Source organism: Sander lucioperca, chromosome 5 (assembly GCF_008315115.2).
Source record: "Sander lucioperca isolate FBNREF2018 chromosome 5, SLUC_FBN_1.2, whole genome shotgun sequence".
NCBI classification, from domain to species: domain Eukaryota; kingdom Metazoa; phylum Chordata; class Actinopteri; order Perciformes; family Percidae; genus Sander; species Sander lucioperca.
In genome coordinates, this window is record NC_050177.1 from 40,423,576 (window position 1) to 40,437,482 (window position 13,907).

Consider the following 13,907-nt stretch of genomic DNA (forward strand, 5'->3'; position numbering starts at 1 on the left):
TTCTATTATCCTTGTGATCTTACTCGGTAAGCACAAAGACACCTTCCACTAATAGTTGAATCTAAATTATGTATTGATTTTTTTCTTTTTCACAACCTCCCCTGCTGTTTTTATGTAGAACTCTGTCCCTCTGCTGTGTTTTTACTATCCCAACCTTACAGTTGTAGAAAAAAGACCCAGCCAATATCTGGCACCTTTGCTTGATAAATGATGGTCAATTAATTTTCCTGTTGATTGACTAATGGATTAATGGTCTAATTTAGGGCTGCATTATTTTTATTGTCCATAAATCTGTTGATTAGTTGTTGTTTTTTTATTAACCAATTTGATTGTATGCTCTATAAAATGTCTGAAAATGGTGAAAAATCAGTGTTTCCCAAAGCCCAAGATGACGTCCTCAGATGTCTCAAAGATATTCAGTTTAGTGTCACAGAGGAGAGTAGAAACTAGAAAATATTCCTATTTAAGAAGCTGGAGTCAGATTTAAAAAAATGTATTGCTTTTTTAAATGTTTTTAAAGAAAAATAACTTTTCAGTCCCTCTGGACCTTCGTCAAGAGTATTGGAAATATTTGGAAACACTCTTGACGAAGGTCCGTAGGGACCGAAGCGTTCTAAATATAAATGGGGATGCTGCAGCAAGAACAGTGTGCGGGAGTTTCTCTTTCTTCAGTACCTTGTTTTTGTCCTACGCATTTGCACAGGAGAATGGTTTGGATGTGCAAATGTTTTCTTTAAAAAGTTGGGTAACACTTTACTTGAAGGTATCTACATAAGAGTGACATGACACTGTCATGAACACATGACGCTGTCATGACACAGTCACGACACATGAACCCTAACTCTAACCCTAAGTTGTCATGACAAAAACCGAATGACACAAAGAAGCGTTATGTCGTAAAAGTTTATGACTTGTTTATAATGTTTATGACACGTCCATGACAGTGTCATGTCACTCTTATGTAGATACCTTCAAGTAAAGTGTAACCAAAATAAAAAAAAAATTCCGTCATATTAAAACATTACTCAAACCGATGAATCGATTATCAATAACAGATGTAATAGTTGACTAACTAATCGATTCACCTTTGCAGCTCTAGTCTAATTGTTTCACTACTTTTTTAAATCCATACAGATGTGAGATCAAATTGCTCCCTCCCATTGTGCTGCGTGTTATTGTGGCTGTCTGTGCGCCCTACGCTACCATCGGAGTTTCAGACGGCGCTCCTGTTGAGCGAGGCTCGCAAAAACACACATCATTGTTCCTCGCTAAATCAAATCTTGAGCAGTTGGCGTTGGCTGACTAGCAGCAGCAGCAGCAGCAGACAATCAGCCGACGGCAGACTCATCGATGGTGCACATCGCTCAGGACCTCGCTCGCTCGCTCTCTCTTCTCTCAGCTCTTGATTTATTCATGGCATATCTGCGCTGTGTATATTAATAGACCCTATGCCTATTCCAGAACCATCAGTCTTCTAACATGCATGGCTGACGGGTCCCAGTTTTTTGGGTTTAGCCACTTACTTTTTAAACAATCATCTGTTAAAATCTCAAGGGACTATGACAGATTTGTAGATGAGGAACTACAGTGATGCAAAAATTTGAACATGAAATCGGAGATAAGTGAGGGTTACAACATGCCAGGATGACTGCTAATTTTTTGGAAGGGTTTCATTTAATGAGTCATTGGAAGTTTATAGTGCAGCTATTTGCGAAACACCGGAGCCTTTGTAAAAAAAAAAAAAGTATAGTCAGTGTCCTGTTGGCGTCACAGTGCTCACACTGTGCTCGATGGAAGAAAAGGCTTTGTTGTCACCAGTGTACTGAGGGGACTGACGCCACAGTTGTGAGGAAAAAGAGCTGGATATCTATGTGCAGCTGTGCACCATCAATACCACCATCCCTGTTGCTTTGTTTCTGTGTGTGTTGGTCTGTGCTGCTCTGCTGTTACTGACTGTGCTCCTTGGCCTCCTGCAGGCTCCGCCATGGCTGGTCTAGACGGTCTGATAGGTGCTGAGGAGAGAATCATCAACAGCAAGCCCAAGATCAGCGACAGCGTGGTAAGCTGTCACTTTTATCACTCTGTCTGTGCCTCAAAGCTTTTCTAACTCTCCAGCTTTGCTCAACACATGAACCGAGAGCTGGATTCTGAATCCTAACCTTTGTGTTGTCTCACATTCGACCATGCACTTGCCGTCCTCCCAGAGCAAAACTGAATATCAACATCTGGCGTTTTTGTCTCTTTCTTCGACACTTTTGGCCTTTTGCCTTTTTGAATGTTTTTGCCGCTTTTTTTGACATTTGACGTTTCTTTTCACTACCATGTATGAACACAGTTAACACCAACTTATTACTAGTTTTACACTTATTTTTGGAAACTCATGGTCAATAAACCTCATTTATAAGACATGATTAATTATTGAGTTAAAAAAGCAGAAATTATGAATTATTTAGTTTACTGTTTCGAAACATTTCAATTTGTTTTTCAAATGCTAAAAAATTTAATAAAACACCAAAAATGTAATGAAAGTAGAGATCCGATCTTTTGTTGTACTTGCGAAGCGCGTTGTATGGAATCATCCATGTTATTTTTGGGTAATTACAATTAGGTAGTTAAAAAGAAACCCATATTTCTGATATAGAAATTTTGAAAGCAGGTCAAATTTGACCCGAAGACAACACAAGGGTTAAAGCAGGAGAAACTGTGTAAAGATATGTGAATGGTCTGCTTTTATATAGCGCTCTAGCTTTCTGCCTCACCAGACAAAGCTCTTTAGAGTTTGCCTCTCATTCACCCATTCACACACACACACACACACACACACACACACATATTCATACATCCATGGTGGCAGAGCTGCCATGCAAGGCACTGGCCTGCCCATCGTTAGCAACTTGGGGTTCAGTGCCTTGCTCAAAGACATGACAATATTGCTATTAGGGCTGCACGATATGTGGAAAATATGCAATATGCGATGTTGTTGAATATCGCGATACTGAAATTACTTTTTATTATAAAAACAGATGTTAAAGTGTACTCAGTTCTGCCTTTCTGCTGCTTTCAGTATTCTGCTCAAATAAAACAAATTGCTTGTTGAATTTAAAACAAATGAAAGGGAATAATTTCCAACATTCTTTTATTGAACAAATTGGAAATTGAATATAAAAGGCACTACTAGAAACAGAATGACATTTTATACTGCAGTTTTCTACTGATATTTTCTTTCAACTAACAGAAAAAAATCTCTGAGTGTCTTTCGCGATATGTTTGTTGCGGCAGTTGATATCGCGATAGTCGATATCCACGACGTTCCACTTCCGGGGTTGCTCCGGTGCCGTAGGAAATTCCGCAGGATGCATGTCTTTTCGCCGATGTCCGTTACCTTCCTCTTTCTTTGTGTTGGCGTTCTAAACGGCGGTGGATTTCTGAGGACTATGGTTAACTGCTCCTCAGATCTCTGCAGGGTAAATCCAGACAGCTAGCTAGACTATCTGTCCAATCTGAGTTTTCTGTTGCACGACTAAAACAACCTTTGAACGTACACATGTTCCACCAAAACAAGTTCCTTCCTGAGACTATTTTGCAGTGGCTCTGTGCGGAGCTTAGTGCCGCCCATGACGATTGTGATTGGTTTAAAGAAATGCCAATAAACCAGAGCACGCTTTTCTCCCATCCCTGAATGTTATGTGGACTAGCCAGACCCTCCTCCGCAGCGCTGTGGAGGAAGGTCTGGCAAAGCGAGACTAATATTGCGATGCCGATTAAAAAAGACGATATATTGTGCAGCCCTGGTTGCAATATTGAAATGTATTCCCTGTGTTAAATATCCTCCAGCAGACAGTATGGACAGTTTAGTTTAGTTTCATTACCATGACCTCAGTCCGAGGCAATGGAGGGGATGATTGAAATGAATGGGTACATACAGTGCTTTCACATAAAGCTCTCTTAAATTCCGCTTTTGGTTTGTCAGATAATAAATCCAGTAACTATGTTGTCATAGTTGCAGCTATCTCACACTGGGCTATTTGCGTGTCTCTCTTCGGCCTCTGCCAACCGCCCCTCATTCAGATCAACTCAGCGCTTTGTTCGCCAGTCATTGCATGCTACTTTCCTTTGCCAGACACACCATTCCTCCTCATGGCTTTCCCAGACGCTGCTCGGCTGCTGAATGTGTGCTGTGTTCCGCATGCTAATCCAACACCAACTGCAAAGCTGTGTATTTGTGTGTGCGTGTGAATATGAGTCATGCAAGATTTTGAATGTATGCATGTTTCTTTTTTGTTTTTGTTTTTATTTTTGAAAGTGCCTAGTCTTCTAAGACGGAGCAATCTGAGGTTAACAATAACAAATGGCGGTGTCACCTCAAATGTCTATCGTGGTTATTATTTTATGGGAACCAGACTCTGGACTGCTCTGTCTCTACAAACAGTAGCTTTTGTTTTCTGCCTCCTGAACACACCCACTACCAGTGGTGGAATGTAACTAAGTACATTTACTCAAGTCTTTTCATGCCACTTTCTACTTCTACTCCGCTACATTTCAGAGAGAAATATTGTACTTTTTACTCCACTACATTCATCTGACAGCTTTAGTTACTAGTTACTTTACATATTAAGATTTTTGCACACAAAACACATGTAGTTTATGAAACCTGATGTTTTATTATAAAGTAAACTAGCCAATAATATAAGGGCCTGCAAGTCCAGCTGAAATGATTAGACCATTAAACACAACTGTTTGGATCCTTTACACTTTCTAAAATGGGAGGAGTTTTCTTCATCGAGTACTTTTTACTTTTAATACTTTAAATACATTTTCCCTAATGATACGTATATACTTTTACTTGAGTAACATTTTCAATGTAGGACTTTTACTTGTAACAGAGTATTTTTACAGTGTGGTATTAGTACTTTTAGTAAAGGATCTGAATACTTCTTCCACCACCGCCCACCTCCACTCACAGCGCTTCTTCTTCTTCTTCTTCTTCTTCTTCTTCTTCTTCTTCTTCTTCTTCTTCTCCTCCTTCAGATTCTCAATAATGAGTGGCTGACAGTCTGTTACGAAAGACCTGTTAACCTGTGTGCCTAAAAGAGAGTCTGTTGTGGATGCTTGCATATACACCCCCCCTCCCAGTTTGTACGAGAAAGCTCTGAGTGCATCATCACCCAAACACAGATAATCTTTGCAGTTTACTTTGCTGCACAATCACGCCCTCTCGCTCTCCGCCTGCCTCTCTCTCTCTCTCTCTCCTTCTCTCCCTATCCGTCTCACACACACACACACACACACACACACACACACACGCTGTGGTGAGTGTAACCTGGGCTCCCCTGTCTGTGTTGGCAGGTGATTGATGAGTCTCTGGATGTTAAAGAGATGGTTTACAGTGCAGAGAGAGTCAGCGTATTGCATGATGCTGAGCTGGTGAGTACAGCGGTGCCCCCCACAGGGCTCTTTGGGGAACTGTAGTTATCAGTAGTGGGAAGAAAGAAGGAGGAAGTGTGCAGAGATTCCAGTTCTGCAGCTGAATAAAAAAATGTATTAAAAAAACAGCTTTGGAACCCGAATCCCCTCCCTGTTTTTTCTTTAAAGTCTTCTGTTAAGGCCAATATGTTTTTGTTATTTCTGCATGGGAGCATGTTTGTTATGTGATTGTCTCTGAATGTACACATTTTGCAAATCTAATTGATATGATATGATGAATGTGAATCCACACAAACTGAGTGCGCTCAGTTTGTGTGTGAGAATGAGCAGTAAAAAAACAAACAAAAAATATCCCCCAGTGGCTGTCTACATATGATTAGTTTGCGTCATATGTGCCAGATTTCATTGTGAAGATAAGTGTGTGCTGTAGGCGACTGTGGTGGTGTGTTCATACTGAATTGGCAAAAGATATTACGCGATCCTCCCACAAAGACACATTTCACTCATGTGTACACACACTATCACAAGTCAGTCATGTCTCACAGAACCTCTGCCAAAACGGGATGTTTGTCCCTGCTTCACTGTGGTTTTATGAAATAACATGAGTTACTTCATCTCCCCATTTCAGAGCTACTCTGACCAAGATTAATCTCTAAAAGGGAAAAACAAATTTGCTATCCATGCTTGGCAAAGTTTCAATCAGTTTACCTGCAGGGTAGAATAATCCAATTTTATTTGTCACAAATGTGTTGTTACTCTTATTTTTCCTTGTAAATAAATGACTGGCCTATATTCTAAAGCAGGGATCTTCAACAGGGGGCCCGGGACCCCTAGGGGGTCCTCACAGTCAATGCAGGGGGGCCACCAAATTATTGTTAAGTCTTAACATGAATCCACCATATTATTAGCAAATATAAATCCCCACTGCTTACTGGCCTATAGGTAAGGTAGCCACTAACGTAGCCATCCACTGATACAGTTCATCCTAAAGATTCACTGTGCCTCATGTATGTTTTAAAACTCAAACATCATTTATAAAATCATGCCAACAATTATTAGGCTATTTTAAAAGCTTAGTATTCTAGGCAAATAAAAAGGTATGTGTAAAGGCTTTAGGCCGCCCCACACATTATTGAAGGCCCAGTTTATTATGCAACTCAATTTTATACAATATATGTATTAGGGTGCCCCTGTTCTAAAGGAAAATTCTTATATGTGTCAACCTGGCTGCTAATAAAGACATGCATGCTAGGTAACTAGGACTATAGTTCAAAATGAGCTGGCTGGCACATTTACACAAGTGTTGATTCATTTGCATTGTCCTCATAAATAAATAAATCTTAAGCTTATGTCTTTCTATTATGACTATTGATCAAGATAACAATTGACTCACCGCCTCCCCTGTAGATATTTTGTAGCACAGATTTTAGGAGGAACAATGTTGATCAGGGCAAGGAGTGCGAGCCTACCACAGCTTTACAAAAATAACAATTCAAATTACAGAAATAACTGCGAACACTTCTCTTTAGATAGCTGTGCAATGGAAATCCCTGTAGCTATTATTGTAAAAGTGCACATAGCACATAGCAGAACCACTTCATGAATGTAAGTACAGCAAACCAAGAAGATAGTTTGTGTCAAACAGTTAATGTTGTCATTGGTCATAAAGATAGAGATTAAGAATATTAGAATAAGAGTTCTAGGGCGGTCCTCAATTAAAGAAATCCTTAGTCAACTAACACTCAGTGAACTGAGTTTCTTTACAAAGAATCATGCAAAAGTACCAAAAAATCACCACCAGATCACGTGTTTGGGGCGCCCTGGTACTGTAGCTCACCTGGTTGAGCGTGCGCCCCATGTACTAAGGCTCAGTCCTTACCGCAGCGGCCCAGGTTTGATTCCGACCTGCTCTTCGCTGCATGTCATCCCCCACTCTCTCCCACTTTCCTGTCTTAAGCTGTCCTATCCAATGAAGGCAAAAAAAGCCCAAAACATAATTTTCCAAAAAACAAACTATCACTTTCCAGAGATGTGCTCACAAGTTTCCTGGAAATAAATCATTCAGCATGAAAAAAACATTAAAAAAATGACTAATCGACTAAAGAAATCTTAGTCAACTAAGAACAAAACCACTGATTAGTCGACTAAGATGGGACAGCCCTAAAGAGCTCACGTACATTTTAGCTGGACGGGAGCTTTATTTCAAATAGTCATATAACAGCATGAGAACAACTATTTGAATGTCTCCTAACTGTTGCTCTCTCTGTCTTCCTCTCCCCCGTTCCACCTGTTAGGAGTCCTACCGCCCCCTGGGAGAGGACTTCAGCTTTGGGAGCAGTGCACTGATTGGCCTGCTGGTGATCGCGGTGGCCATAGCAACTGTTATTGTGATCAGCCTGGTGCTTTTGAGGAAGAGGCAATACGGCACCATCAGTCATGGCATCGTGGAGGTAAGCCCCCTGTTATTTGGAGCAGAGTGTGGGGATTTGGGCAGAGGGTGTGAACCGAATAAGTGCTCTCAATGAACTGCTATCCATCTTTTTCCAAGTGTCAGATTCAGATTAAATTATCAGGGGTTATGGAAATGGAGCATGGGTAAATGCAAGGCTAATTAGATTGTTGTCCCTACAGCATTTGCATACGACACACACAGCATGTTGGTAATGCGTTCTGCCCTTGTTTAGGGTCAGCTATTAAGTGTGTGTGTGTGTGTGTGTGTGTGTGTGTGTGTGTGTGTGTGTGTGTGTGTGTGTGTGTGTGTGTGTGTGTGTGTGTGTGTGTGCGCGTGCGTGCGTGCGTGCGTGTGTGTGCGTCACACAGGTTGACCCCATGCTGACACCAGAGGAACGCCACCTCAGCAAGATGCAGAACCACGGCTACGAAAACCCCACCTACAAATACCTGGAGCAGATGCAGATCTAACCAGAGCCTGTGGGGGCGGGGGGCCGACAGAGGACGGCAACCTGAGGGGGAATATACTACTGACCAATAACATATGCTATTGTTAAAATCATTTGCATACATCCAAACTCCATTTACTGGTTTGTTCAAAACAATCCTTAAAAAAATGCTACTACTGCTACTATTGTATTATAGAGCTCTTTTTTGATCATGTTTCTTTTGAAAAGGTGATGTATCTGCCATATTGCATTACGGAAAATGTGATTCTGCAGATTTCTCTGTAATTATCGATACAGCTATCTCAGATCAAGATGTATAACATTTCTTCAGACGTTTTCTTTGATTTTGAAAGTGAAAGGCAAATCAAGCAAAAATGTAAATGTTTTTGAGTGGCCATCATCAAACCGGCATACCAAACACTACACTTTGATTTTCCATCATGCAAGGTGTCATCCATGCAGTTTCTGATGGTTTTTCTCAAAAAAGAATTGATGTTTTCTTTCGTTCTTTTTTTCTCCTCTCAATAGATTGCTTGTATATGAAGGTTCTTTGTACCAATTAAAATGTACAGTGCTACAACAAATGAGAAAAAAAAAAAATTAAATCATGAATTATTTACTTTCTGTTCTTTGTTATGATAACAGACAAAATATACATATACAGTTTAAATATATATAAGAATAGATGTTTTTATTCCACCTTTTTTCCCCCAGGGAAGAGGTTACGAGTCGGTTTAGGGTTCTTAGCTTAGTGGTCACGAGTTGTGTTTGCAGGCACACTGTTGGAAAGAGTCGGGGAAGAGGAAGGTGTGCACAGACCCCCAGCTCAAACACATCACGCAAGAACTACTCTGAACCCTTACCAAGTGAATGTGATAACAAATCCCCTCCTACACACAAACACAACCTTTTATCAATAGGGAAGCAGTATAATTCAATAGATGGAGAAAAAAAAAATACCTATTGACGTGTTACATAGTTGAATGTATCGGAGAAGCTTTTTTTCTCTCCATACTATGTATCTGACAGGTTCCTATGTGGCTTTGATTTGAATGCACACAAACACTGAGACAGCGGGCAATGACATGCTACAAACTGACAAACAAGTGTTGTTTTTCGGTTTGGTTTGTTCATTGTTTTTTGCACAAATTATCTGAAGCAAAAACTACTTTGAAACAAACTTTGGGGGATGATGTACACACGTTATTGGAGCAACTGTTTGGCTTTGCTGGTCATAAAGCGTAGAACAGTCTGATAGATCAAAACAGGGCCAGCACAGAGGCACAAACACATACTGTAAGCAGCTGCCCAAATGAAGTGAAAATGTACGCAATTTGGTGGATTTGGGGATGATATGATTACAACAAATGACAAACAACAAGTTTTTCTGAAGTTGTTTTCTGAATCTGAATATACCAAATTTAGGGGGTTATTACAAATAATAGCTATAACAAATTTTGCAATCTGGATTTTGGGATTTGGGTACCGAGAAGGGCTCGGGCTGGCCCTGGATCAAAGCCAATTGAAGACACCTTGGAGCTGGAGGGCTGTGCAGGCAGACAGAGACAGAAAGACAAGGCTTGGAGAGCTGGTTTCTGGGGAAAAAGGAGCTAATTTGTGTATTTTTACAGGTAGAGAATGACACAAACGAGTAAACTGAATCCTACAATCCTCTTCTCTCTCTCTCTCTCTTAGTATTGTCTTTGTGGGCCTGTATAGTTGATGTTGCAATCATGGCTTTTTTTCCGGAGGATTACCTGTGATGTGCATTGTTCTTATATGAAATGATATATATTTTTAAGTTTGTTCTCTTGTTTTCTATTTTTTCCTCTTCCTGTGACAGTATCTCTGTATGCGACTGTCTCACTATGCACCCAAATGGCTTCAATCTTGTAACTGCCTGCTTGATTGTGGGAAGGGACCGGGAACTAATATAATATGCATATTAGTGATTTTAAAAGAAATTTGATTGACACCAATAGAAACAGATTTATGGTTACAGTGGGGAGGGGGATGGGGGTGTACACGTCAATAAACTCACAACTTCCATATGGATGCGTCGTCTTTTCTTAGATAGATGGATGGATGGATGGATGGATAGATAGATAGATTAAACAAAATGTTGCTTGAGTTTTTAAACAGGCTAGTTTTGTTGTCTCAGATAAAAGCTATTAAAGGGAACATTATTTTAGGTCTACAACTAACCATTGTTTTTCATTTTCAATTATTCTGTCAGATATAATTATAATTATAATTATTCAGACATTTTTTCTTTCAATTAATTGTTTGGTACATTAAATCTCAAAATAGATAAATATAGGCAGTAGCTCAGTCAGTAGGGAGTTGGGTTGGGAACGGGAGGGTTACTGGTTCAAGTCCCCATACGGACCATGTCCGGACCAAGTATGGTGGTGGACTGGCAGCTAGAGAGGTGCCAGTTCACCTCCTAGGCACTGCCAAGGTGCTCTTGAGCAGGGCACCGAACCCGCCTTTCCATGGGCAGCCCCCTCACTCTGACATCTCTCCATTAATGCATGTATAGAACCTGTGTGTGTGTAATTCAGACCTGTGTGTAATAACAACAGAGTGAAAACATTGTAATTTCCCCTTGCGGGATTAATAAAGTATACATTATAAGCAATGGAAATAGAAAAAAAAAATCTCAAGGGTCAAAAGGGTTGATCAACCGTCCAAAACCCCAAAAATATTGAAATGTGTAATTATTATTTAATTAAATATCATAGCAGACAAAAAAAAAATCTAAAAAACTAGAATCAGTGGATTTGGGGCATTCTTCTTACAAATTAGGCTACTTGATGACTTGATTATCAAAAAGTTATCAAATAGTTGCCGGATCACTGTTTCGTTGTTTCATTATTTTTAAGGGTGTGTGTGTTTGGATTAAAAAATGATTAAGGTTAGTTTTCTTTTCCTTAGTCATGTCTTTATTAACAAAGTTTCAGAAAGTAAAGTTTTTAAGGTGTGTTTGTAAAGGTTGTCCTGTATTTTGTAGCCTACAGAAATAAATGCATAATGCAAAGTACTGCTGCCTAGTTATATCAATCCGCCTGTGTCTGAATCAGTGGCTTGGTTCAGTCCCTTAAAATGACCTAGCCTACAATTTGGAAATATGTAGTCATTTTACCCCTGCACATTAGAGGGGATTTCTGTTTGAGGTGGGGTGGGGGGATGCCGTTTTCTCAAACAGAAAGTTATGGCTCATCATGAATGTAAAAAAAGAAAGAAAAAAACCTGCAGGTGATTCATCAGTGAGTCATAGTTACATTGCACAAACAAGGCAGCGTAAAGCCAGCTAAGATCACATGACTGATACTAAAAATAGGCTGTATGAAACCAAATCAAGATTACACAAAATGAAATCAGTAATAATAGCAATATGAACATGCGGAGTGAACACATCACAAAAGACTGCCTGACAGGGAATGAATAAGGAAATCATTTTGAACCGTTTTAAAGAAAGTTAACTTTCACTAAAGGTAATATATGATGGTATGTTAGCACGGTTCAGGCCATGACGTTGATTGTGAACATTTACACAAAAACAATAAAGGTGAAATTTGAAAAGTGAGGAGTAAAAGGATTTTTTTCATGTTAATATTTAACAATGCAAAAAATAAACGTTTCATCTCTTGTTCATTAACAAGAGATCACATACTCCATTACAAAAATGCTCTCTCAGCAGCTAAAACTGCCCATTGTGCAAATATGAGTACAGGTGAAGGGAATATCAGAACCCTCTTCTCCACAGTGAAAAGGCTACTCGCTCCACCTGAAACCTCCATGCACAATAATCTCTCCGATAAAGAATGCTCTGTTTTTTTGAAGTTTTTTAACTCCAAAATCAGCACAATCCATGAGCAGCTGGCCTCTGCTATCTCATGCAGACTGATTTCCGGGGGCATGCTCCATTTACAGCAGCTATGTGCACTATTTTTTTAAGCCGTTTTAAAATAGAATGCCTAAAAATCTGTACATCATTTGGGAAAAACACGAGAGTTGCCAAGGGAAAGAATCATCCTGTAGAGCTGACATCCTGTTTTGTATCTAACTGCTCTCCAACTTCATCATTCTGAAACCAGAACACAGGCAAATGTTGAGGATTTTCACTCCTTCCACCTAAAAAGAGGCTTTTTTAAAGAGGATTTGAAGTTACATAACAAAAGTAGGGTAGGAATTTGGCGTGAACAACATTACTGATCTTTTTTTCACAGAATGAAAGGTGATATTTCCCCAGTAACAGAACTTTTGCTTAATTGATTTTACATTCCATTTCTCTCTGAAATGTAGCGGAGTAGAAGTAGAAAGTGGCATGAAAAGAAAAGACTCAAGTAACCTCAACATTTGGACTTACGTACAGTACTTGAGTAAATGTACTTTGTTACATTTCGCCACTGGTTGCAGGGATTTTTAATGGGATGCTATGCCTGTGTTGTCAAATGATCACTCTACCTATGTATGAAAGAAACGAATGCTGAAGGGTTGCCAGTTATTTTCTGAAGAAAATACTCAAGGTCTTGTGATTGAATAAAGAAGTTATCATAGCACCATCCGGTATCCCTGAAAATTCCTTGATTCCAAAAACCGAACAGCAACAACACCACAATCAGACCGACTGAAAAAATCTGGTTTAGACTCTAGTGATAACAACAACTACTGAAATATAGGAAATAACGGATCGGATAGAACAACACTTTAACAATTTTAATTTTGCTAAATAAAACACATAGGCCTAACATTCATTATTAATTTCATTCTTTTTTATTTTGAAAAAAAACGTATATCCAAATACAATACACATTTTCTTTTTTTAAAGATTATTGTTGGGCTTTATTTTGATAGGACAGCTAGGTGAGAAAGGAGGAAGACATGCAGGAAATCATCACAGGTTGGACTCGAACCCTGGACCTCTGCGTCGAGGAATAAACCTCTCAGTATATGTGCGCCTGCTCTACCCACTGAGTCAACCCGGCCACTACAATACACATTTTCTATAGGCTCAGTCTGCTGTTAAAAAAACAAAAACAATTCCAGTGCCGGTTCCTTGGTATCAGATTTTTGGATTGTCATCATGGAAACACTAGGCTCGTTTGAGATGAACTGCGCCTCGCCTGTAAAGTAGATGAGAGCAGCCGGGGGGTCGGTGACAAAAAGCCGTGGTCAAGTTGGATAGTTTACAGTTTTCCAGCAGCCTTCAGTCTGAACAGGAAGTCACAGAAACACTCACATCCTGTTAGGTCCCATTCTGATTTAATAAGATATTATCAGACCGATATATCAGCATGTACACAGTCTCCAGTTATTTTTATTATGACAGAGTAGCTCTCAAAATGCTCTACATGTGATCTGTTGCTGAACGGATTTAGTCTCTCTGACTTCTAAACCTCACTATCAGCCACACAACATGTGTTCTGTACACAATAAGCCTTTAAATTAAAATCCCTCCAATTCAAAATCCGTGCCCCCCCCTTCTAGCACCGCCCCTGCCCTCCTTATCTCACAGACCTCCTTCAGACCTACCCTCTCGCTCCCTGCGGTCCTCAGGTGTACTGGCACTACCAGCCA

The 13,907-nt window shown here is 39.8% G+C and overlaps 1 protein-coding gene across 5 annotated transcripts in view; it reads left to right on the forward strand.

Annotated features, from left to right (window-relative positions):
• Positions 1-10,375, forward strand: part of aplp2 (amyloid beta (A4) precursor-like protein 2) — a 96,772-nt gene extending 86,397 nt beyond the window's left edge. For 3 of the 5 annotated variants that reach the window (XM_036001417.1, XM_036001413.1, XM_036001414.1), the window contains 4 exons: positions 1,977-2,059; positions 5,347-5,424; positions 7,719-7,874; positions 8,245-10,375. In XM_036001417.1, coding sequence (XP_035857310.1) covers positions 1,977-2,059; positions 5,347-5,424; positions 7,719-7,874; positions 8,245-8,346 — 419 coding nt within the window. In that variant the 3' untranslated portion in view covers positions 8,347-10,375. The remainder of the gene's footprint in view (positions 1-1,976; positions 2,060-5,346; positions 5,425-7,718; positions 7,875-8,244) is intronic. The other 2 variants (XM_036001415.1, XM_036001416.1) reach the window with 1 other exon arrangement.
• Positions 10,376-13,907: the final 3,532 nt, after the last annotated feature.